This window comes from Leopardus geoffroyi, chromosome C2, assembly GCF_018350155.1.
Source record: "Leopardus geoffroyi isolate Oge1 chromosome C2, O.geoffroyi_Oge1_pat1.0, whole genome shotgun sequence".
NCBI lineage: Eukaryota > Metazoa > Chordata > Mammalia > Carnivora > Felidae > Leopardus > Leopardus geoffroyi.
Window position 1 is genome coordinate 104,693,433 of NC_059333.1, and position 26,904 is coordinate 104,720,336.

At 34.9% G+C, this 26,904-nt stretch overlaps 1 protein-coding gene and 1 non-coding gene across 4 annotated transcripts in view; both read left to right on the top strand.

Annotated features, from left to right (window-relative positions):
- KPNA4 (karyopherin subunit alpha 4) overlaps positions 1 to 26,481 on the top strand; it is a 70,071-nt gene extending 43,590 nt beyond the window's left edge. For all 3 annotated transcript variants that reach the window (XM_045503099.1, XM_045503098.1, XM_045503100.1), the window contains 9 exons: positions 1,090 to 1,259; positions 1,348 to 1,392; positions 4,366 to 4,497; positions 10,602 to 10,730; positions 12,145 to 12,249; positions 17,114 to 17,185; positions 18,405 to 18,567; positions 21,085 to 21,179; positions 24,497 to 26,481. In XM_045503099.1, the coding sequence (XP_045359055.1) occupies positions 1,090 to 1,259; positions 1,348 to 1,392; positions 4,366 to 4,497; positions 10,602 to 10,730; positions 12,145 to 12,249; positions 17,114 to 17,185; positions 18,405 to 18,567; positions 21,085 to 21,179; positions 24,497 to 24,595 (1,010 nt within the window). In that variant the 3' untranslated portion in view covers positions 24,596 to 26,481. The remainder of the gene's footprint in view (positions 1 to 1,089; positions 1,260 to 1,347; positions 1,393 to 4,365; positions 4,498 to 10,601; positions 10,731 to 12,144; positions 12,250 to 17,113; positions 17,186 to 18,404; positions 18,568 to 21,084; positions 21,180 to 24,496) is intronic.
- LOC123576318 lies at positions 10,944 to 11,296 on the top strand. Its single transcript, XR_006701324.1, has one exon. It is a non-coding gene; the product is annotated as a small Cajal body-specific RNA 7 (non-coding RNA).
- Positions 26,482 to 26,904: the final 423 nt, after the last annotated feature.

The following is a 26,904-nucleotide window of genomic DNA, read 5'->3' on the forward strand; positions in this document are numbered from 1 at the left end:
GTCCCACAAGTAGGAGTTTTAAAATGGGAGAATTTCTCCGTAAAGTGTTATTCACATATGATCTGTTGCTGTTAAGAATGCTATCTTTTGTGTATTCAAATTCCTTCACCCCTTTGCTTTTATACTAACTTTTAGATTTAGAACTGTTAATGCAGTATCTTGATCTTTGGTTTTCAATTCCTGTGACATCGTAGAATAATTAGACTACATGGATGCCAAAAGAACAGGGATTTTATCTCCAAATATTGCAGTGCAAAGAAAAGGGTTTTCATTTGTGGAATGTAATACTTAACATGACTTTCATGCTAGAAATTACGGCAATACTCTAGATACAGAAATTCCATTTGGCAGTTCTCTAAGGCAATGATTCTCAAACTTTTAACTGTTTTCAGTATCCTATGATAAGGGCTTGAATTCTTGACCCAGAATTCTGGATTCATAGAGTTTGTTTTAACAGATCTGGGATAGGGCCCAAAAATTACTTTGGGAACCACTGCTCTAGGGATATTGGTTCATTCTTCCACCCACTCCTTTTTTTTGACATAGTTTTTTATTTTTTAACTTTATTTTTGACATAGTTTTTTTTAAATATGTCAAATAATTTGTGGTTAATACTTTTGGTACTCTGATATTAGGTCACAAGTATAAATTCTACAGATTTTTTTTCTAATAGTATTTTGATGTGTGTACATATACATATGTTTTTATTACATGAAAGTTTGTTAAACTGAGTACCATTGTGAGAGAAGGTAAAAGCAGCAGTTCTCTGCTCACAAAGTATTCTAAAGAATCCTTATGCTTCTATTTTTGGATGGCATAAAAACATAGGTGAACAATTTATAAACCTGAATATGTAAATCATGTGCCAAAAAAATGTTATTACTTTATGTTGCTTCTCTTGGCTAAAAGACCTAAAATGAGAACTTGGTTGTTGTTGTCTAAAACTTCTTTGTAAGACTAAATAGCTACACTTTTATATAAAACTAATAGTTAAAAATCTAGAAAGCAGCATATTGAACCCACTGCCGTATGTTTTCTGAATTGCTTATTGTCAGTGTATTTTATTGAATTAATCGCTCCTTCCTACAGGTGATGGGCCACAATGTAGAGATTATGTCATAAGTCTTGGAGTTGTGAAACCTTTACTTTCCTTCATAAGTCCATCTATTCCTATAACATTCTTAAGGAATGTTACTTGGGTTATGGTCAACTTATGTCGCCACAAAGACCCACCACCCCCAATGGAAACCATTCAGGAGGTAAACAGGTGTTGTGTGTTTTCTTTTTTGTTTTTTAACTAAATCCCATTATGTATATGTTTTTAAATCTGTATATTTCTCTCTTCAGATTCTTCCAGCTCTTTGTGTCTTAATTCATCACACAGACGTAAATGTGAGTATTTTTTATGTGTATATGTATATATGTATGTCTAGGGCTGCCTCTATGACATAGGGAAGAAAATCTTATGCTGAACATGATGTTAGTATACTCTATCAGATTTTTCCATTTCAAGAGCTGTAATAGCTTACTATTAGTGTATTTACTTTGTGTTTTCCTGTATCATAAAATATAATTTACAGTGAAGAAATCAAGCCTAACTGTACTTTGTTTTGGGCAATAACATGTTGGAGGGGGAGTTAAAAACTCATTTTGAAAATTCTTAAAGGTGTGTGTGTGTTGTGTGTGTGTTGCAAAAACTCATTTTCGAAGTTTTAAAGTTGCCAGTTAGTGATCTCTCCCGTGAAGATTATATCTTTGATTGGTCAAGAGCTTTTTATGGAAGCGCATTTTAACAGCCTGGCCAGTGTTTGAGAGAATACATAGGCCTAATTGTACTTTCATTTTTTGAAAGATTAAAAAAGAGAAATATTTGTGCCTTTATGTATGGGTTTGTATTCATAAGAATACATACATCAATTTAAGAACATCAGTTGCTCTTTAATTTCATTTTCACTATATTTTTCCATCTACGGTGACTTTTTAGTGGCTTCACATGTTTTAGAGAAAACTCATAAATATCCAAACAAGAAAAAAAGTTCCTGCAGACTAGATTTTTAAAGTAATCAATATACCTTATTCATTCTCACCAATACAGATGGCAAAAGAAAAAGCACCTCAGGAAGTATGATGAGGTGGGAAACTGCCCCGACTGCTTACAAAACCAGCCTCACCTTCAGCATATTAGAAAAGCTAGAAATATAATGGGTAAAACAAAGCACAGGGATACAATATACAGCAACATTCAGGAACTTACATGGTTCCTTAGAAACAGCTTGGTGTGATGACCATTGTTTGATAAGCTGCTTCATTCCTTTACAGTTTCCAGGGTAATACCATTTTTCCAGGATCTGTCTAAAGCATATGGAACAAATCAAACTTAGAATTATACTACATCAAGGAGTGACATATGTACAAAATTCGTTAAATTAACATGATCTTTGCTCTAAAGATACTTTGTTTTCAATCCTAATAGTTGAAGGTGTTGTGTTTTGTTTTGTTTTGTTTTGTTTTGTTTTGTTTTGTTTTGTTTTAAAGGAACATATAAACCATTTTTGAGTTTGGCTCCTGTAATACCAAGTTTTTTTATTAAATTACAAATTTTAATACTTTAAAAAAATTTCCATGGAAAGTTAGTCTGGACATTTATACCTCTCCCGGAAAACCTGACAACTTGATTGACCTTATTTCAGAGATGTATTGTGTTCTTTCCATTTACCCCAACCCAGTTGAAATTGTAACTCCATCTTTCTTGCTTTTAGTATATCTTAAATTTCTCAAGCTAGTCTCATTATTCTTTAGTAGCATGTTTGCTAAGTAATATTGTTTACTATATAATAATATTTATTAAAAATAAAATCTTTTTAGGTAAACTTAACTTAGCAAATTCTTAAATCAGACCATGAAAGAAAAAAATAAAATACTGCTTCCACAAAGCATAAGTGAAACACTGAAATTATACTGTAGTTAGAATTAGTAAATTTATTATAGAACACTAACTTTAATACAGAAATTATATAGGAGATCAAGTCTGTTTAAATTGTGATTTTGATGTGAGCATAGTAATGACATTTAGTGTTGGGCCTTTTAAAAAAAATTGTACAGTCATGGGCAAGTAACTTGAAATTCTTTGCCTTTATCAACCAATTTTGGCATATGTTGGAACTCTAGAAAAAAGATTTACATTTGTAAGTTGAAATTTAGTTCTTTCACGTATTTCAATACCACCTTATGTGTGTGAATTCTTTGATTTGTAGTCTTCTTTTTACATTAAAAATAACCAAAGAGCTCTCTTTAGTTTTTGAAAGAAACAATAGCAAAGTGTTGTTTTCTCCTACCAGGAGATTCTCAGATGTTTCAAACATAATGTTGGTTTAGAATTTAAAAGGTTTCAAATGTTCCTGGCTTGTCTTTTGACACAGAGTTCATATTCCAGAAAGGCTTCGGAAGTAAAGTTCCAGGCACAATTACTTTTCCTGTGTCTTTGTCAATAACTGTATTATTTATGCAACAGTTCAACAGTTGCCCTACTTCCTTTTGGACATAACTACTAATTAGACTTAATACAAAAGAAAGATGAAACACAATGGGCTTCTGAACTTCAGAATATAACATTAAAAATTATAGGTTAAATTATAGTATAATTTAGCTACAGAGGGGTTTTTTTTTTAATAGGTAGTTTTGGCACATGCTGTAAATTATGCTTTTTCTTTTTTTACTAAAACGTTTTTGATTATAGATCACACAGATTGACCTATGGTTGTTTTTAATGTCTCGATGTGCAGCTGTGGGACACTTCATTATTAGAGAAGTTGCCTCCAATTTTATAAGGCAAAGCAAACTGGTTGGAAAAGATGAAATTGCTATTAACTCCTAATACTTAAGTACTGGCTCGTGACATACCAACATGATGCCAGTGATACTAGAGAACACTTGAACATATACATCTAGCCCAGATGCTTTGAATCGCTGTGCATGTTGGATACTTAATAGTCTTTCCAACTCTGTGTATTTACTACAATATCTTTGGACTTGTTCTGCCTCAGTGTGAGTATTTGAGAAAGAGAATGTCTTTTTCTCCTATTTCCTGTAGGGTGTACTGTGTATCTTAGTGAATTAAGATTAGCTACCAACCTGTGGTCAGAATTATAATTAACTGAAGCATACTGAATATGGCTAAAGGATTCACATACTTGATAACAGACATTGATAGATGATGTTGTTTAGTATAGTAGAGATTAAGATTTCAGTGAATTGAGAGAAGAAGAAAAAAGGCAGTGGAACAATCATAGATTAGTCTGTATGGTTAAGAATTATTAAAGTTAGAAAATATTCAAAGGCTATTTGAATTTTCATTTTATCCCTTAGATATTGGTAGATACAGTCTGGGCCCTCTCTTACCTTACTGATGCTGGCAATGAACAGATACAGATGGTAATAGACTCTGGAATAGTCCCTCACTTGGTTCCTCTACTCAGCCACCAGGAAGTCAAAGTTCAGGTGAGTTTGTTGTTAATAATACAATATTTTTGTTTTGTTTTGCTTTTTACCACTAATTTGCTTTAAGCATGGCATTTAAAAATGGCCAGTTTCATTAGTTCAAAGTATATTTCTAGCCTGATAACACATCTTTATTTTAATCTATTTTTTTATTGAGGTATAGTTGACACAGGGTTACATTAGTTTCAGGTGTACAACATAGTGATTCAACTTCTCTATATGTTATGCTGTGCTCACCACAAGTGTAGCTACCATCTGTCACCATACAATGCTATTAAAATACCATTAACTGTATTCCCTAGGCTGTGCTCTGTATTCCATGACTTATTCATCCAGTTACTGGAAGTCTGTTTCTCCCACTCCCCTTCACCCATTTTGCCCATCACCCCACCTCCCTTCCCTCTGGCAACCATCAATTTGTTCTGTATTTATGGATCTGTTTTTGAGTTTTGTTTGTTTGTTCATTTTGTTTTTTAAATTCCACATATAATTGAGATCGTAAGGTATTTTGTCTTTGACTTATTTCACTTAGCATGATCTCTGGGTCCATCGATGTGGTTGTAAATGGCAAGATCTCATCTTTTTATGACTAATATTCCATTTTATGTATATACCATGTCTTTATCCATTCATCTATCGATGGACTCTTGGGTTGCTTTCATATCTGGGTTATTATAAATAACACTGCAATAAATATAGGGGTGCAGATATCTTTTTGGAATAAAGTAAGAACATATCTTTGAAAGGAGTGAGGTATTAATTATATCCCCATATTTAAAAAATGTATATTATTTTAGAGAGAGAGAGAATGTGAGCAGGGGAGGGTCAGAGAGAGAGAGGGAGACAGAGGATCTGAAGCAGGCTCCACGCTGACAGCAGAGACCCCAATGTGGGGCTCGAACTCACAGGCTATGAGGGCATGACCTGAGCCAAAGTCAGGTGCTTAACCAACTGAGCCATCCATGCACCCCAATTATATCCCCATTTTAAAGATGAAGAAAATGAGGGGTACCTAGGTACCTCAGTCAGTAGAGCATGGGACTCTTGATCTCAGGGTCATGAGTTCAAGTCCCATGTGGGGCATGGAGTCTACTTAATAATTTTTAAAATTTTTAAAAAGAGAAAATGAGGTAAGATTACTACAAGTCAACAAGAATCTTTCCCTGTCCCCCTATTCCCACCCCACCAAAAACCCCATCCCAGGTCAACTCCTTTGTTAATTACTGATTTCTAAGAATTTCTTAGGAAATTTCATGTGATAACATGGTGGCATCTGAATTAAGTACTGATACTTTAATTTTTTCTTTTTGTCCTGTTTCTTTTTGCCTACTCTACTCCTTTTTTTCCCCTTTTTATTTAACTGCCATACTGCACCTGGCAAGTTTAATTAATGCTTAACTTCATTGGCACTGTGATAAAGGCTTTGTACTGAAATACGCTGCTCAGGAGCTTCCTAAATTGTTTCCTTTTAATTATTCCAAATTTTTGTTTTCTTTGTAATGTTTTTATTTGTTTCTGAGAAAGCGGGGAGGGGCAGAGAGCGAGAGGGAGGCAGAGGATCCAAAGCTGGCTCTGAGCTGACAGCAGAGAGCCCAGTGTGGGACTCAAATTCATGATTCGCGAGATCATGACCTAAGCTGAAGCTGGATAGTTAAGCTTAACCAACTGAGCCACCTAGGCACCCCTAAAATCTTCTTAACTTTTTATCCTTTTATTGTTTTTAAATCCTTCCATATAAATATTTATCCCAAGCCATCTAGAAAGAGCCAAAAAAGAGAGAGTGAGAAGTTCACACAAATATTATGAGCAGTAACTGTCAAACTGCAGTGGTAAAGGGAGATACAGCAAGCGCTCTCCCTATCCTTCTGATGTAAATAGAATGCTTTCATCTTATGATGACTTACAGTCTGGTCAATAATAGCATAAGGAAAACCGTTAACCTAATGCACTATTTCTCAACCCTGGGTGGACATTAAGATCAACTGTGAAGCTTAAAGAAAAATTTTTTTTTATTTCCCTTGCTTGACCCTTGGTGATTCTGTTTTAGTAAATCTGGGATATTTCCTAGAAACCTGGGCTTTAAAAAGCTCTTCAGATGTTTCTCATGTACAGTTAGAATGGAGATACACTATCTTAAAATGTAAAGCACTTTAAAGAAAAAGGGAACACTGAGCTGAATTCAGAAGGAATTAATAGAGTAGTTTGCCATTTAGGGTTATTTGTCGTTCACTAAAGTATCCTTACTAGGGCACCTAGCTGGCCCATTCAGAAAAGCATGTGACTCTTGATCTCAGAGTTGTGAGTTTGAGCCCTATGTCTGGTATAGAGATTACTAAAAAAAATAATAAACTTTAAAAAATAAATATTCATATACATATGTATTATTAAGCTTGCATTTCTTTTTTTTTTTTTCTTGAACTTTTTTTTAATGTTTGTTTATTTTTGAGAGAGCACAAGTGAGGGAGGGACAGAGGGGGACAGAGGATCCGAAGCAGGCTCTACACTGACAGCAGCGAGCCTGATGTGGGGCTCAAACTCACGAACCACAAGATGATGACCTGAGCCAAAGGTAACGCTCAACTAACTGAGCCACCCAGGTACCCTTCAGTTTGCATTTCTTAAGTGCAATACTTATATCTCGGTATGGGTATTTGGTCTGTTTTTTGTTTTCTTTTTTTCAGAATGCATCTTTAGTTTTAATATTGGACTTCATTCAGAAATAGGGCTGGAATTTTTCTTTAGCCAGCTTTCAAAGTTAATGTTGTAATACTTGTAATGAACCTCCATGTAGGTTTCCTCTATATTCCTACTTCCCCCATCAAATTATTTTGACATGTCCCAGATAGTATATAATTTCATCAGCTTTTCTTAAAAAATAAAGGCTGTATGTTTTTATATAATCACAGTACTGTTAGAGTATCTTTTAAATCTTAGTAAAATCCGGGGCACATGGGTAGCTCAGTAAGTTAAATGTCTGACTCTTGGTTTCAGCTCAAGTCATGTTCTTATAGCTTTGTGGGTTCGAGCCCCATATGGGGCTCTGCACTGGCAGTGTGGAACCTGCTTAGGATTCTCTCTCTCATCCTCTCTCTCTGCCTGCCCCCCCCCCACTTGCACTGTTTCTGTCTCTTTCAAATAAATAAACTTAAAAAGAAAGTTAATATTAGAATCCAATCAGTATCCAAATTTTACTGATTGCTTCATTTTTTTTTTTCCACACTTTGATGAAATCTATATCAAAACAAGGTTGACATTGCATTTGGTATGTTTTTATGTTCCTGTTACTCTACAGTTTTATTTTTCTTTCCCCTCTTAAATTTATTTGTTAAAGAAGCTGGGTCACTGTGAAACTTTGTTTATTCATTTTGAGAGAGAGAGAGAATGTGAACATGAGCAGCTGAAGGGCAGAGAGAGAGGGGGAGAGAAAGAATCCCAAGGAGGCTCTGCGCTGTCTGCTCAAAGCCTGACACAGGGCTTGAACCCATGAACCGTGAGATCATGACCTGAGCTGAAACCAAGAGTCAGATGCTTAACCAACTGAGCCACCCAGGCACCTGACTAGAAACATTTTTAAAACAAATTAAAGACTTACTAAATAAATGGAAAGACATCCACATTCGTGGAGTAGAAGACAGTATTGTTAGAATGATAGTGCTCCCCAAATTTACCTACAGATTAAATTCAATTTCTGTTAAAATCCCAGGTGCCTTTTTGTAGACACTTACAAGCTAATATTAAAATCCATATGAAAATACAAAGGTCCTAGAAATAGCAGAAACAAGCTTTAAAAAAGGACAGTTGGGGACTTCTCACTTTCAGAACTTACTGCATAGTTTCAGTGAAAAAGACTTTGTGATACCGGCATAAGGGTAGACATATAGATCAGTGAAATAGAATCAAGAGTCCAGAAAAACCCATACCTTTATGATCGGTTGATTTTTAACAAAGGTGCCAAGAAAATTCACTTAGCAAAGAATAGTCTTTTCAGGAAGTACTGATTCAACTACATTTGTACAATGTAGCTGAGACTTACTAAATATATACCTATAAACAAATGAAATTAGACTCCTGTATATAAAAATTAGCTCAGAATAAACACCTAAATGTAAAAGCTAAAAGTGTAAACCTCTTAGAAGAAAACATAAGCATAGATTTTCGTGATAATCGATTATGCAGCAATTTTTTACATATGATACCACAAGCATAAGCAATCAAATAGAAAAGTAGATAAATTGGACTTCACCAAAATTAAAAACTTAAAAAAAATTTTTTTTTAATGTTTATTTATTTTTGAGAGTGTGAGTGGGGGAGGGGCAGAGAGAGAGGGAAACACAGAATCTGAAGCAGACTCCAGGCTCTGAGCTGTCAGCATGGAGCCGGACGCGGGGCTGGAACTCACGAACTGCGAGATCATGACCTGAGTTGAAGTTGGACACTCAACTGACTGAGCTACCCAGGCACCCCAAAATTAAAAACTTCTGCTTCTAAGGACACCATCAAGAAATGAAAAGAAACCCAAAGAATGGAAAGGAATATTCGCAAATCATAGATCTGAAAAGTGACTTCTATCTAAAATACATAAAGAACTTATACAACTCAACAATAAAAAGACAAATAACCCCATTAAACATTTAAATAGTTATTCAGAAAGATCTACAAGTGATCAATAAGCACATGAGAAGATGTTCAACATTATTAGTTATGAAGGAAATGTAAATCAAAGCTGCAATGAAGGGGCACCTGGGTGGCTCAGTCAGTTGAGTGTCCAACTTCTGCTCAGGTCATGATCTCATGGTTCGTGAGTTGGAGCCCCACATCAGGCTCACTGCTGTTAGTACAGAGCCTGCTTTGGATCCTCTGTCGTCCCCACCACCCGCTTGCGCTCTCTTTATCTCAAAAATAAACCTTAAAAAAAAAAAAACAACTGCAATGAAATACCACTTTGTATGCACCAGGGTGGTATAATCAAAAAGACAGTCACAAGTTTCATCAAGGATGTAGAGAAAGTGGAATCCATATACCCTGCTATGAAAACGTAAAATGGTACAGCCTCTTTGGAATATGGTTTGAATAGTACCTCAAAAAGTTAGATATAGAGTTACCATATCATTCACTGGTAGATGCCCAAGAGAACTGAAAACATCTGTTCACCCAAAAACTTGCACACAAATGCTTATGGCACTATTATTTGCCATAACCAAACAGTGAAAACAATCCAAATGTTCATCAACTAATGCATGGTTAAATAAAAGGTGGAAATGGTGGTATGACATAGCCATACAGTGGAATATTATTTGGCCATGAAGAGGAATGAGGCATCGATACATGCTACAACATGAATGGACCTTGAAAGTATGATGTTAAGTGAAGGAAGTCAGACCAGAAAGGCCACCCACTATCGATTCTAATTATATGAAATGTCTGAAATAGGCAAATCAACAGAGATGTCTCAGGCATACTATAGTGGCTGTCAGGAACGCCTGGGGGGTGAGGGAAATGAGAGTGACTACCAGTGGGTACAGATACTCCTTTTTGGTGTGATAAAAATGTTCTGGAATTCTCTATTAGTTATGGTTGTACAACTCTGAATGTGTAAGAACCGCTGAATTGTACATTGTGAAAGGGTAAATTTTATGTTAATATGAATTATATCTCAATTGAGGGTTGAAAACGGAGTCATTTGTCTTGTAAATATTAAAATTAGCTCCTCCTGCCCCCCCCCCGAGAAGACTGTAACTTGACAGAAAATGGTGTAATACAACAACAGAAAAATAATTGATAATTCAAATTCGTACAATACTGAAATCTCGTAAGCAGCTTTCCTTCAGAAGAGCACTGTGTTTTTGTTTTGTAATTTATTGAAACACTGAATCAAAAATATAAAGTACTGTCTTCCTGTCTTTATGGCCCTAATTTACTATCCAAAATTATCCTTGTTTGTTGACTGTCTTCTACAATAATGTAAACTCCCTAATCCTGTCTGTCCTAATCACTGCTCTGTTCCTAAATCTGTATCAGACACAACTTGCTCAAAAAGCATAGTTGGCGTGAATGAAAGAATGTATCTTTCATAATAGAACATCTCATTAAATCTTTTGTTGCAGACTGCCGCACTTCGGGCTGTGGGCAACATTGTTACTGGAACTGATGAGCAAACACAAGTAGTTTTGAACTGTGACGCTCTTTCACACTTCCCAGCACTTCTGACACATCCCAAAGAGAAAATTAATAAAGTAAGTATTTTTAAATAGTACTTAGTAATAATGTATAAAGTATCAGCAGTTTTCATTTATAAAATTAGGGATTCAGAAGTATCTATAATGATTACTAATATAAACCATCAGCTAGATATCCAGAGAAGATAGAATATTTTTCTCTTTATATCATGGATCTTTATGATTTTCTGTATATAAAACCGATAGTAAACAGTGCAGATTTGGCTCTCTTGGAAATGATGAAATAGAGATAATTGGGTGTTGAATGTTGTGTGATTGGAAACTTTTGATATGTAAGTTAAGTAATTAAGCTTAATATTTTATAGATAATAGAGTGTGTGTGTGTGCCACTTGTGTGTGTGTGTGCCACTTGTGTGTGTGTGTGTGCACTCATGGAGGCTATTGAAAGGGGGCACTGACTGGTGATGCTGATATTGGAGTGCATCTGAGGCTGTTGTAAAAATACATGGGTTGTTGATTACAACGTTGCCGATGATTATAACCCAAGAACAGCTCACCTAAGTAGCCTAGCACCCTAAAATCTCTAACAGGTTCATCAAACATGGCCCTGTGATCTGATCCAAAAGAGCCTACTTCACACTAACTAATACTAATAGTTTGTGGAGTAAAACTTGTTTCCTAATTTTTAACAGAGAAAATGTTTCCCTTTACATTGATAAATATAATTTATTAAGTTTGATAAATTACCATAATTTTTATAATATCCTATGTAGGGTAGGTAGGTAGATATTTTGTGTCTTATTTCATGCTAACTGGTTTCAGTGTGTATTTATTATGTATTAACTTGTGAAACACCTGACTACCATCATCTTGGCAAAAGTAGCAGCACTGTAGTGTAAAGGGTAGCACACAAAGATAATTAAGGTGGGCCAATGAAGCAGTCAAACACTTGGTGCCACGTTAACTCTTGAGAGAAATAGCACAGTGAATGACTTACAAATAAGTATACTAAAACAACCCACTCTTTCAGCTTTTGTGTCTCCATCATCATGGATAATTGAGACTTCCCAACTTTGGCGAGCACTCTCGATCACAATAGAATAGAGAATAAAGCACATTATGTGAGGGGGATGCTGAGTCTCATTTACAGTAGTTTAAGGATTTGTATCTGTATTACAGCTCATCAATTCCTTAGTATTTGTTCAGCCAAGCTTCTTTTGAGTCCTATGTTTGGGAACATTGCTTAAGAATTCTTCAGAAGGGTTAGTTCATTATGACTTGGATCAGGGCCATAAACAATTTGTCCAAAGAAAATATAGGAGGGGATAGAGGAGTTGAGATTCCTAAAATTTTTATTATGGAACTCAGTCCATAATAAAATCATTTGGACATTGTAGCAAACATACTGAATTTAGGTCAGATGCAGATTTTAATTTTTAATGAGAAATATTGACAGAGTCTTGTTCTGCAGGAAGCAGTGTGGTTCCTCTCTAACATAACTGCAGGAAATCAGCAGCAGGTTCAAGCAGTAATTGATGCCAATCTTGTACCAATGATAATACATCTTTTGGATAAGGTAAGAAAATCCTCTTGCATGTATCTGGGTAAAAAGAAAAGGGTTTAAATTTAACAAATACACTCTTCTGTTTGTTTAATTAGAACCTATACAGTGGCATGAATAGTATAGTTAAGTAGTATTAACATGAAAACTTTGAACCCATTGACTTTTGTATATAAAAGACATTTTTTAGGAACCCCTGACCCTTCTTCTGTATCATTCTTTTACCAAAATTACCATCGTCCTGGGATTTATTAAAAATACATTATTATTACTACTGATGATAATGTTCATGGTCATAATTATTACTGATTATAAATGCCTACATATTCTCATCACTCTACATATATTACTTCATTTAATACTGTAGCTCCAAACTATGGTATAGACCAATAAATTTGCCCAAAATCAAACAGCAAGTAAGTGTGCTATTTAATTGGATGCTATATCATCTCCCATACTTACTTTAATGTTTGGGAAAGAGACCACAGTCACAGCATGAGGGTTTTTTTCTGAACACTGATCTGTAATTAAAGAAGAAGATACCTCTGTCTTCTTTCCCTCCATATTTTCTACAAGCTGATAGTAAAGGCTTAGTTTCCTGTAGACTGGTAGATCAGGTTCAGTCTTTTAGGCAAGGCTTAGTGCACTACTCTGTATTTCCTAATGATGCACATCAGAAGACACATACTGTTTGTCCTGTATCTCCAGATGTCCTAGATCTCCTGTTCAGATTGATGAGTGAGCTCAGGTGTTCTCAGCCTACTGCAATTGATTGTTATAAACCTATCCACCAATCTTTTGCCTAGGGGTTTTTAGGTAATCAGTCATTGATGATCATTGCATGGATCCCTTATTTTACAAGGAACTGCAAAATGGTGACATTCTAATTCTGTCATACTTTATGTATTACCTGTGATTTTTCAATAAAAAACTATCAGCTATTGGTTTACTCTAAAATATGTTTCATATGAGAAAGACAAGATAAATTCTCATTATCACTCAGTTTTTAGAATAACATGGTTCCCTAACAACCTCAAAAGTTGACTAAGGTGGAGTTTTTAGTGTCCTTAGGAAATTACGAATTTATATTTTGTAGTTATTTTTTTTAACACTCAAATTGTCCCTGACCAATGGGAACCTCTTAAATTTAGTGCCTGTGTCTTTTTTACATCTCCTCAGTAGTTTATGAGAGCTTCCTACCCTTTGAATATGACATGATTCTCAAGCTTATTTTGTGTATTTTCTGATGTAGACTCTCCAGGATACCCTTTTAGGTAGCAGATAGTATTTAAGGACCATAGTTCAGGTCCTAAAGATGACCATTGTTATGAGGTTGTCATTGTTTTTAGGCCTGAGTGAACAAAATAGGTGATCAGGGATGTTTCTTTGTTGTTGTTGTTGTTGTTGTTGTTTTTAAGTAGAAGATAGGGGTGCCTGAGTGGCTCAGTCAGTGGAGCATGCGATTCTTGATATGAGGGTTGTGAGTTTATGCCCTACATTGGGCGTCAAGCCTACTTTAAAAAAAAAAAAGTAGAAAATATATAGTATTTTTGTGAACATGAGAATTCATAAGAAACGAGTCATGAATGAAATGAAACTATCAGCTGTTACTGGGTATTTAGGGTAAACAGTGTTTTTATTTTCTCTTCGATTTTATATTTTTATCTCTTTTATGCTGGAATCTTTATAAAAAGATTGCAATATGTATTGAGATATATAAAATTTATCAAAATAACAAAATCACATTGCCACTAACAACATGACTACTCCACTTTTAAGATTTCCTTGACGGTTTTTTGTCTTTAGGATATTTTCCATCAATGATGTACTTAAAAGTAATATATCACTTGAAATGATTTTTTGCATGTGTGGCTAAGTCACCAACATGAAATACAATTAGATTATTTCTGTTTTCTTTTGTTTGCAGAGTGGGTCAAGACTCAGTTTATTTTATTTGTTTTAAATCCAAGTTAGTTAACATACAGTATAATGATGATTTCAGGAATAGAATTTAGTGATTATCACTTACATTTAACACCCAGTGCTCATCCCAACAAGTGCCCTCCTGAATGTCCATCATCCATTTAACCCCACACACTCCCCCTTCAGCAACTGTCCGTTTGTTTTCTGTATTTTTTGTTCTTTTTTTATTTTGTTCTTTTTTGTTGTTGTTGTTCTCTGTATTGAAGAGTCTGTTATGGTTTGCCACCCTCTTTGTTTTTATCTTACTTTTTCTTCCCTTCCCCTGTGTTCATCTGTTTTATTTTTTAAATTCCACATATGAGTGGAATCATATATTTATCTTCCTCTGCCTGACTTATTTTGCTTAGCATAATAAACTCTAGTTCCATCTGTGTTGTTGCAAATGGCAAGATCTCATTCTTTTTGATAGCCAAGTAATACTCCATTGTATATATATGCCACATCTTTATCCATTTGTCAAGCACTGGACATTTGTGCTCTTTCCATACTTTGGCTATTGTTGATAGTGCTGCTATAAACACTGGGGTGCATGTGCCCCTTCAAATAGCTATTCTCGTATCCTTTGGATAAATACCTAGTAGTGCAATTGCTTCGTCGTAGGGTAGTTCTGTTTTTAATTTTTTGAGGAATCTCCGTACTGTTTTCCAGAGTGACTGCGCCAGTTTGCATTCCCACCAGCAGTGCAAAAGTGTTCCTCTTTATCCACATCCTTGACAACATCTATTGTTTCCTGAGTTGTTAATTTTAGCCATTCTGACAGATGTGAGGCAGTACCTCATTGTGGTTCTAATTTGTATTTCCCTGATGATGAGTGATGATGAGCATCTTTTCATGTGTCTTGTTATCTATCTGTATGTTTTTGGAAAATCATCTGTTCATGTTTTTTGCCCATTTCTTCACTGGATTGTTACTTTTCTTTGTTTAGGGTTTTTTGGTTATATAAAGCAAATGGTTATATAGTTTCCAGGTAAAAAATGTATGCCTTGGGGCGCCTGGGTGGCGCAGTCGGTTAAGCGTCCGACTTCAGCCAGGTCACGATCTCACGGTCCGTGAGTTCGAGCCCCGCGTCGGGCTCTGGGCTGATGGCTCAGAGCCTGGAGCCTGTTTCCGATTCTGTGTCTCCCTCTCTCTCTGCCCCTCCCCCGTTCATGTTCTGTCTCTCTCTGTCCCAAAAATAAATAAACGTTTAAAAAAAAAAAAATTAAAAAAAAAAATGTATGCCTTATTTTAAAAGTACATACACAAAGACCTAATTTCCATTTCTTTCACATACTCTTCCTTCCTTTAGAGATAATCATCTTTATTAGTTTTTGGGTTATTCTATTGTTTCTTTTTAAATATCAGCAAATGCTTATGTATTTGCTTATTCCCACTCTTTCTTACACAGCTGGTATTGCTTTTTTTTATTAAAAAATGTGTATTCCAGAGATCATTCCCATAGCATTATATAGAGAGCTTCTTTAATCCTTTTTTATACCTATGTATGATACCTATTATATGGATGTACTATAATGTATTCAATCACCTTACTATTTTATGATACTTGAGATGTTTCTAAGATTAAGGTTTTTTTTTTTTTTTTTTCAGTATTTTACTAGGGAATACTAGAATTACAGATAGACATATATGTAAATTTTGCTGTGTAATATTCATCCCTGTCTGTAAAGATTGTACTGTTTTACACTCCTACCACTGACAGATACTTACTTGGATTTTATCGGTCTGATGTATAAAAATAGATGCCCACTGCAACTTTAATTTTTATTCCTCATATTTACATAAGTTTTTTCTTAATTACAAGCATTTTTCCAGATTGCTAGTCTTTTTTTTTTTTAACGTGTATTTTTGAGAAAGAGAGAGAGAGAGAGAGAGAGAGACAGAGTTTAAGTGGCAGAGGGGCAGAGAAAGAGAGACACAGAATCTGAAGCAGGCTCTAGGCTCTGAGCTGTCAGCGCAGAACCCAATAGGGGCTCAAACTCACAAGTGGCTGGAACTTAGGAACTGCAAGATCATGACCTGAGCCGAAGTCAGACGCATAACCAAATGAGCCAACCAGCTGCCCCGCTAGTCTTCTTTATGTTTAATAACTGGTTATTATTCCATTTAGATTTATTGTAATTAGTTATTTCACTGTTGAGAATTTTAGTGGCTTTTACTTTTTGACTAGTGTGTGCTTCTAATACAATATATAGAAAGATACATAGTATTACTTGGTTTTAAATTATTTTCTTGGTAAATTCTCAAAGGTTCTCACCTATGAGAACTTCATATTATTAAGTATTACTAAGTATATTGCTAAATCATATGTAGGACTTGTTAAATGATTTTTAAATATATTTTAATGGTGGACATTATTTTTAAAACTGTGTTTAAAAGGATAATTTAACTTGACATTTCTTTGATTAAAGTGAAATGCACATTCCCCTCCCTTTTATCATTGACTTCATTTAATCTAATTGAACAGTAAAATCAAGTCAGTTTGTTGCTAGGAGAGACTGCAAAAGGGAGTCTACATTTGTTTAGGGCAAATTGAGTTGAAAAGCTTTTCTTAAATGAAAATTATGGGTGCACCTGGGTGGCTCAGTCACTTAAGCACCCACCTTTGGCTCAGTTCATGATCTCCTGGTTCATGAGTTCAAGCCCCTCATTGGCTCCTCTGCTGTCAGCATTGGAGCCTGCTTTGTATCCTCTGTACCCTTCTCTCTCTGCCCCTCCCCTGCTTGTGCATGTACTCTCTCTCTCTCTCAGAAATAGACATTAAAAAGTTCTTTTAAAAGTTATATATGCATATAGAAAGGCTAGAGGAAAACCTGGGGAAATAAACAGTTGAAAATAATTTCAGACAACATTTTTTCCCAATATCCTAAATTGAAGTTTGTGTCCTTTGATTTTACAGGGGGATTTTGGCACTCAGAAAGAAGCTGCTTGGGCCATAAGTAACTTAACAATTAGTGGGAGGAAAGATCAAGTAAGTTCAGCTTTTATTTATTTCTCAAAACTGGTAAAAATAAAACAGTACAGATAATTCTAAGATTTAGATTTCAGTTAAATCCTAATTTAAAATAATAGCAAGGTAACAGGCATTCTGTAATTTTTTTCGCCCCATATAAAAGTGTCACCTTGACTTCCTTTAGTTATATTTCATAGATGAGAAGTGTTCTCTTTATACCATCTTAGCCTCTAAGAATTTTCTAATCCATGGTAAGATCAAAGCACATGTAGTCAAGATTTTGGTTTTTTATTTTTAAACAGTATTAGGGAAAAATAGGACTTTTTAGGTTAATAGGGCAGACGGAAACAACTTCACAGATTCTCCTAACAAGTGAACATCAACAATAAAAAGAAAGCAAACAATAAGAAAAATTTATCAGCAGCAGACAAAGCAAGGAAGGCAGGGAACTAACCAAAACCAAAAAGCTGAGACTAGAAATTAGGGAAAGGAATGTGAGGTGCCTAGGTTGTAAAATTTAAAGAGGCACTCATTCTAGAGTTGTGTGGGTGACAGAGGTTAACATTGTGCCAAACTAGAAGAATAAAATGAGTTTTAAAGGTTTCAGATAAATTTTACAGATAGGTAAAAAGGGTGAATTTAGAGCTGATACACAATAAACTGGTAATTGTCACAAGTGAGCTGTAGACTGGTGGTGAGCAAGGAATCCAGAGCAGAATATAAGTAATAGTACATGGTAATAACAGCATAACAAAATATAAAATGATTGAAAAATATTATGAAAATTGAATTGAACCAATTGAATAGTGAATTGAAGGTGGCTATGAGGGCACTAAATGTTGTAGCACTCTCACATTGAATACTCCAACAACGAACAATTGTAGCTTTAAAAAAATCCAGCCTTTTAACAGATTTCATTATTTCTTAATCTTAAAGGGGAGGAAAGGATCTTTGAAGAAAGTACTCTTTATGCCATATGTTTCATATGAAGCTGAGTGATTCCTTCATTTTCACTTTTTTTCTAAGTTCAAGAAAAGTAAACACTACATTTAAAAGAGAAGGAATCTAATAATAAAACCATCTAACAATAAAGTCATAAAATAGTCTAATGTAGTTTAACATAACCTGAAAGATGAGGTCATGTTTCCTACTCAAAATTTTAAAGTCAAAATTATTTCAGTGAGATCATTTGGTACACAAAGTTCACTTATTATGTCATGGTGTTTTTATTCTTCAGGTGGCCTATCTAATCCAACAAAATGTTATTCCACCTTTTTGCAACTTGCTGACTGTAAAAGATGCACAAGTTGTGCAAGTAGTACTTGATGGACTAAGTAATATATTAAAAATGGCTGAAGATGAGGCAGAAACCATAGCCAATCTTATAGAAGAATGTGGAGGTAAGTTATAGCCTATTATTTCACATTTTAATGTTCTTTTTGTAACTACTTTTATTTTCTGACTAATGTAGCACTTCTGTATTTTTCTCAGATAATCAAGTAACAGAATAAAGTAAATACTATATTCTATATGTACAGTCCTGCTCAGCTTCTTGCGTATGCTTAGGTAATTGAATTGCTGCCATGCATTAAACAGGCACTGTGCTAAGGTACTGGGAAAACAGTGGTAAACAAGACACAGCCCTTGCCCTCAAGGCATGTAGTCTAGTCATGGAGATAAATATGAACTGATTTAATGTGCTAATTACCCTAATAGAAATGTACAACAAAATGAAATACCTTATCCATCCTGGAAGAAGCAGGAAGTGACACCTGAGCTGGATTTTGAGAGATGAATAAGGATTAATAAAGTAAAAAGGGATGAAAGGTGTTCCAGGCAGAGATAACACCATGAGCAAAGTCTGAGGTGAGACCTAGCATTCAGCAAATAATAAGTAGTTCAGTGTTGCTGAATCACAAAGTACGGGGTAGATGACTGCTTAAAGATGAGGCTGTAGATACAGCCAGTCACCAGGCGTCTGCAGTCTTACAGAAGCTCTGTAGCACAGCAGATTCTTTATTCTGTAGGTCAGTGGTTCCCAAACGTGACTGTGTGCCAGAGCCACCCAGAATGTAAACAGCATGTCTTAGCTTTCAACTCTTAGAATTGCCATTTAGATAGAACATGGAAGTCTCAAGTGTAGCCGTGGAATAAAATGTAAATGTTACCAACGTGGATGAGCATAAAAGGAAAGGGATTTCTGACAAGTGGAGAAGTAAATGAAAGGAGAAGTAACTATAAGAGTAGGAGAACCAAATCTTCAGTTTGCTTGGTGTGGAGTTCAGAGGCTTGAAAGTCAATTTAATAAGAAAAGCATGTTTAAAGTTACTAATGTGACAGACCAACAGAAAAATAATGCCTAACTATCAAGTTAGAAACAGAAGAGGGAGAATAGTGTTAGGGAACCTAATTAGGAAGTTGAGTACCAGAAAAATTAAACATAGTTAAAAAATTTTTTACTACTTTTTTTTTACCATGTAAACATTGTAATTATTAAAAATTTTATTTTTATATATTAAAATGTAGATCAGAGCCTTGCCTCCATCACTAGACGTTAAGGCCAGGAATCTGTATTTTTAAGCTTCTCCATTGGATTCTGCCCCAGGGTATTACAAGCCATTGAAAGATTTTACCTGGGGGATTGGTATATTTAAATAGAGCATGGATAGCAGGGAGATTGGGACCTTTGGAGACAAGAGGCAGGAAGCCAGTTAGGAAAGTATACAGCGGTTGGGCCATAATAAATGATGACATCAAGAAATGGATAGACTTTGAGGTTTTGAGATTTGATGATAGAGTATGGAGGGAAAGGGGAACTTGGGCTTTCTCTCAGATTTCACGTTGTTTATTATCACCAAGTAAGAATACAGTAGATCGAACAATTCAATTGAGGAGAGGCAAATAACAAATTGTGTTTTGGACATTTTAAGTTTCAAGTACCCATGAAACGTCTGGTGGAATTATCATACAGGTGTTTTAATTCTATGCATCTAAAGCTCAAAAAAGAAATGAAGTTGTAGATTTGCAGGTCCTCACCTATCTTAGTTGCTAAATTTTTTTTTCAGATTTTATTTTTTAAGCTTTTATACATAAGCAATCCCCATACTCAACATGAGGCTTGAACCCACAACCCTGGGGTCAAGAGTCACATGGTGTACTGACTGAGCTAGCCAGTCCTCCTAGCTAAATTCTTTTCACTTGGAAGTGCAGACCCACAAAGTGTGTGTGTAGAGTGAGAAATGAGCCCGTAACAATTTCTCCCTTGTAAGCAATAAAGGAAGAACACTCATGGAAGGGCAATTTTACTTTATTTCAGAAGCCTTAAAATTATTACTCCTGTCAAACAAAACAAGATCCAATTTGCATATCACTTTTTATATATTCTTTTCTGCCTATGATTTAAAAAACTCATTAATGTTTATAGGGAAGATTCTCCTTAAATACTATGGTTCATCTTGATCATTTTCTATAATGCTTAACAGATGTCTTAACATTCATATTTATTAATCACCAGTATTTTCATTGTTTTTATACATGGTCATTATAAAAACTTGACAGAGGCTAGAAAGTAGAGAGAATCTGCTTTTAACTTGTAACAAACAAAAGCAGTCCATGTTGTTATTCCTTATAAACATTGGTTATGTAGTATTCTGAATAGAGGTGCCCCTTTGCTTGCTTAAACATGTACATGCGTTCAAACACTCAAGTTGTTAACTTTTTAAGATAAATATGCTGCATCTTTGTGCATAAAACCTTTTTATTTTTAAGATTCACTTTTAGAATAGATTCCTTAAAAATCACAGATTTGCAATCCAAAAATTGAGATTATGTGGTCCCAAGAGTAATGTAATTTTTTGTTGTTGTTGTTACTGAATTTTAAATATTACCGTTGTTTCACTTCATAAAATTTCTTGCAGGACTGGAGAAAATTGAACAGCTTCAAAATCATGAAAATGAAGACATCTACAAGTTGGCCTATGAGATCATTGACCAGTTCTTCTCTTCAGATGATGTATTTAATAATTTTATAGTTTTCTTAGTTTTATGTAGAAACATAAATCTAGAAATATAGTAAGCAGGTCATACATGTATATATTTTTTTGGAATGGAATTAAGTATGTAGTAGTAAGGTCATCTCCAGAAACATAAATATTTTAGTATTTTGAAGTCCCTCAGGGGCGCCTGGGTGGCTCAGTCGGTTGAGCGTCCGACTTCGGCTCAGGTCATGAACTTGGGGTTCGTGGGTTTGAGCCCCGCATTGGGCTCTGTGCTGACAGCATAGAGTCTGGAGCCTGCTTCAAATTCTGTGTCTCCCTCTCTCTCTGCTCCTCCCCCACTCATGCTCTGTCTCTCTCTCCTTCAAGAAAAAAAGATAAAGAAAAATAAAAAATTTTTAAGTCCCTCAGGGCATTAAAATGTAGTACTAGTTCTAAGGGCAAAAAAAGATAAGGAATTTTTTTTTTTTTTTTTTTTTACAAATTTATTGACATTAATAGTTAAAAATAGAATGAAATGTTATTTTGCAGTGATGCTGAAAGGTTTGCTTGTAAAGTATCTTTTTTTTTTTGTTTTTTTTAATCTAATAACTGGAAGTTTGTACCTTTTGACTACCTTCCTCCACTTTTCTCTTCCTCCACCCTCCACCTATGGTAACCACAAGTTTGATCTTTTCTATGAGCTTGTTTTTTGTTTTGTTAGATTCCACATATAAGTTAGAGCATATGGTATTTGTCTTTCACTGTCTGATTTATTTCACTTAGCATTAAATGCCCTCAGTGTTGATACATGTTGCTGCAAATATCAGGGTTTCCTTTTAGTCTGAATAATACTCTGTTGTGTATATATACCACATTTTCTTTTTCCGTTCATCTGTTGATGGACATTTAGATTATTTCCATGCCTTGGCTGTTGTAGATAATGTGCTATGAGCATGGGGGTGGAGATGTCTTTTTGAGTTAGTGTTTTGTTTTCTTTGAATATATCCCTAGAAGTGGAATTGCTGAATCATATGGTAGTTTTATTTTTAATTTTGTGGGAAGGGAATCCTCCATGTTGTTTTCCATAGTGGCTGTACCAGTTTACAGTCCCACCAACAATGCACAAGGTTTCCCTTTTTCCATATCCACACCAGCATTTGTTAACTCTTGTCTTTTTTGTGATGGCTATTTTAACGTCTGTGAGGTAATATCTCATTGTGGTTTTAATTTGCATTGCCCTAATTATGAGTGATATTGAGCATCTTTTCATGTATGTGTGCACCTTTTATATTTCTTTTGGAGAAATGTCTGCTCAGGTCTTTTGCCCATTTTTTAATTGGGTTGTCTTTTTGCTATTGAGTTATGATAAGGATTTTTTTTTTTAACACTGGACAAGTCAGAATTTATTTTCACTTGATATCCTTATAGTTAATAGCATAACATGTTTGTAAACAAAGCAGTGACACTAGTATATTCTATAATGTTTATGACAAGAATTAGTTAACCCATACTTAAAGATATTGTCACTATTATTTTTAGTAGGTGACCAAAAATAAATATGAGGATAGATAAAATGGAAACAATAAATCATTAAGAAAGTTAAGTTACTGTATAATGTAAGGTGTAGTATACAAAAGTATCTTCATTTTGTCAGTATGTGGTAGTTGAAATTAAAGTATTAAATTATTTTCAGTATTGCCTCTTTGGAAAAATAAACCTAAAAGCAGTTACTCCTTTAAAAATTTTAATTAGGGGCACCTGAGTGGCTCAGTCGGTTAGGCATCTGACTTCGGCCTAGATCATGATCCCGCACTTCATGGGTTCCAGCCCCATGTCGAGCTCTGTGCTGACAGCTCGGAGCCTGGAGCCTGCTTCAGATTCTGTGTCTCCCTCTCTCTGCCCCTCCCCTGCTTGCACTCTGTCTCTCTGTCTACCAAAAATAAATAAATATTAAAAATAATAAAAAAATAAAATTTTTAAGAAAAGAAAATTTTAATTAGATACAGCCACCAGTGGATTTTTTTTTTGATGATTCTCAACTTTTCAAAGAATAAGTCATAATACCCCCAACCTTTCCACATTATCAAAAAAAAAAAAAAAAAAAACTCAGTGTTGATGAAACATTTTGTTAAGTATATATGGTTTGAACATTAACCTGACAAAAACAATACTGGAAAAAAAATTTATAGACTATTTACCTACAGATGATCAAGCTAAGTTCTGTTTAGAATGTAATGCCATTTAAATAAATCAGAACTAAAATCCAGAAAAACATACTCTCTTAAGGGTATCTTGTATCACATGTCTTAGAATTGGATTTTTGGAAGTCCTAATTTGCAAATAGATACACACAAGACGTTATGATTTCTAATACCTCAACATGAAGTTATTTGTTATTCTCTTACATTGTGAAAAGAATAATTCAAATCAAATGCGTATTTATAGGAACTGCGCTGCAAATCAGTGATTTTGTGGTATTTCAAAAAAGAACCTTTAGCTATAGAGCATACAGAATATTACTTATTCATTATAGCGTAGCTATTATTTTACTGTTTTAAGCCCAAAGGTCATTTGTCTCCAATTGCTAGTAGAAAAGTATCTAAAGATTACATTTACTCTGCAAAAGTGACAGCATTAATTTCTCTTTTTTTAATTTTTTATTTAATGTTTATTTTTGAGAGAGAAGCAGAGAGACAGAGCGTGAGTAGGGGGAGGGCAGAGAGAGAGGGAGACACAGAATGCGAAGCAGGCTCCAGGCTCACAAACTGTGAGATCATGACCTGAGCCGAAGTTGGACACTTAACTGGACCATCCAGGTTCCCCTAATTTTTTTAATTAAGTCATCAACTTTTATCTATTTGCCCAGGTAAAGAGAAGTTATACATCTCAGTTTGAGATATAAAAGACCATCTCTAATTTCTTATATTTCACTCTTTTGGCAGATACCTATCTTGCATATTCTCTTAAGTTCCCTCTCATTTTGATGTCCCTTAAGAAAAAGCCTTTACAAAATATTCACACTTTCTTTTCCTTTTTTTTTTTCTTTTTTTAAGTTTATTTATCTTGAGAGAGAGTGTGTGCGCAGGGGAGGGGCAGAGAGAGAATTCCAAGCAGGTTTTGATCCCACGAACCGTGAGATCATGACCTGAGCCGAAATCAAGAGTTGTGCGCTCAACTGACTGAGCCACCCAGACACCCCAAAATGTTTCAGCTTTCTAAAGAGATGGTAGGACAGTGTTCACTCTCCTCATCTTTCTCATACTTTTTTTTATGGGAAATGAGAATATTTCTATAATGCTATTTATATAGCCTTTAAAACTAATTATCACTTGCTCTTTCTCTTTTCCTTTAGATTGATGAAGATCCTAGCCTTGTTCCAGAGGCAATACAAGGTGGAACATTTGGTTTCAATTCATCTGCCAATGTACCAACAGAAGGGTTCCAGTTTTAGAAAGATGTTGTGGAAGTTAGGTACAATGCAGCACTGAGATATATATATATATATACATATATATAAAAAGGTTTGATCCATCAAGCTTGGCTCATGGGATCTGCTGCTGCATTAAATCGGGAAAGAAAATGTGAAGATTTCATTTGGAATCACAGAAAATGCCCAAATGAGGTCAAGATGGCGAGTGGGTGCGAGTGAGAATGAGTGGCAAAATGTAACGAAAACTTTACATGAATGCTTATTTAGGTTGTTCAAAGTAAAAAGGGCTACAGGTCACAGATCTTCCGTGCCTGAGAAGGAACATTGACTTACTCTGTATCAATTGAGGGGAAAGTGCAGTACTGTCATCTTCAAGCCTTGTAAGCATAAAAGAGGATATGATGCCCATATAAGTCAAAGGAAAACGAGCCCAGGCCTTGCTATGAAGCAATGTGTGAATGGACAATGTTGAATGAATGTCTGGCTCAGTGATGGGGAGTCAGGTTCATCTTTCAAATCTAGGGCTCTTCACTCATGAAGCAGACTCCTAGTCCTGGAGTGACTGTGTACGAGAGTATGGTTGTGGTGCTGTATGTGAACGCATGCAAGCTTGATTCGCCTTCAGGGGGCTGATAACAAACCTAGTAAATCATCAAAGTGAGATCATAAGTGTTAATGTACACTGGACATGAAAACAAAGACCGGTTTAGCAGCAGACATTGGTTTACTCTGCAGCCTGTGTTTTCTATTCCCCCTCTTCCCTTTTCCCACCCACCCTCCTTTTTTTTTCTTTTTAGTTTTTATTTACTTTACCTAGTATGGCTTTTTAGTTGCTTCTCAAGTCAGAAAACTTTTCAGGAAGGTTTCCCTGTGCATTTGCACCAGATGAATGTTTGATGCTATGAAAAGCTTTCCATATCATCAAAACTAATTTGTGTAGATTTTTGCATGAAAAAAATCATAAATTTCCCTCAAAATAGACTGTGTTGCAGTACACAAGTTACCATAATAGTATAAAACAGTAAAATGTGCTTTAAAAAGCCATCCTTTTCATTTTCAGAGATAACATAAAGATCTTTGCATGAGGTAAATCTACAGCATAGTTCATTTTTAGATTTTGTTGAGTCCTGTAAAGAAGAAGAAGAAAAAAGTTTCAGTTGTGGTAGAATACCGTGCTGTGTTTAAATGTTACTTGTTTTCAAACTTTGTTTTCTATGAAAATGATATGGAAACTTCTAAAATGGAATTTGGTGCATATGTACTGCTGAATAAAGACCGATGAAGAGGTTTGAGTAGATGTACAAATCAAGTAATGGTTTGAACACCTTTAATAATATGCCTAATCTGTTCAATTGTTTTAGAATCTTTTTATCTTAGATGTAGGCAGCCATGAACAATCTATTTTGAGCCACTTTAGGGAGAAAACTTTGTATTTTTAAAACTTGCATAAAAGTTATGCAAGTGGTTTTTATAAATTGGAATAATACCTCAGTTTTGAGGTTATGCACACTAAATTAAATGTGACATAAATTAATTTGTACAAAAAGAACTCTTTATAAGGTGGCTCATTGTAGGAAATCCTGTGCCTTCCCCTTTGAGCACAAGTGTTGCATGAACAACAGTTTGCTATAAGAAACATACCAGATTAGCCACCATTAGCATCTATATCTACTTTGTGTTTAAAAATCAACTGGTAATTCTGAAACACTGTAGAATGGATAAAAATTATTTTGTGATCATAACTCTTTGTTGAACTAGAGTATTTTTGCAGCATTCCTTGTCATCAGAAACATGGTTAAAGTTTAAAACTAGAAGCAGCAGAAAACTAGCTTGTAAAATTTATCCAAGTAGAATGCAGGCTAGGCTGTCTTGGGGAAATAAACATTAAAACTTAAAGCAATGTTTTACATGGGGTGTGTGTGTGTGCTGTTTGGATTTTTTATATTACATATATATTAATGTAAAGTTAAGAGTATAACTGATTGGCTTGTTTTAGATTGTCCTTAAGCTTTTGACCTAGAACCAGAATAACAGAAGAAATGTCTTTTAGTACAGACTTAGTAATATTCTAACCCGCTGGATTTGTTCAGGTGACACTATCTTTGCTTCTGCTGTCCAACCCAAGATTTTGACCTTTTTTCATTCTTCCAGCAAAATGGACTGAGAAAGACAGCTTGAACTATGTTTTACATAATACTCTTAACTTCAACACGTGGCTCCAAATGGCAGATTACATACAAAGCTTGTTTTTTACAGAAGGCTTAAATTAACAAAAGGTGAACATAACGGTATTGTGTATCATCCATGTTTCTTAGTAAGCAAAAATCTGG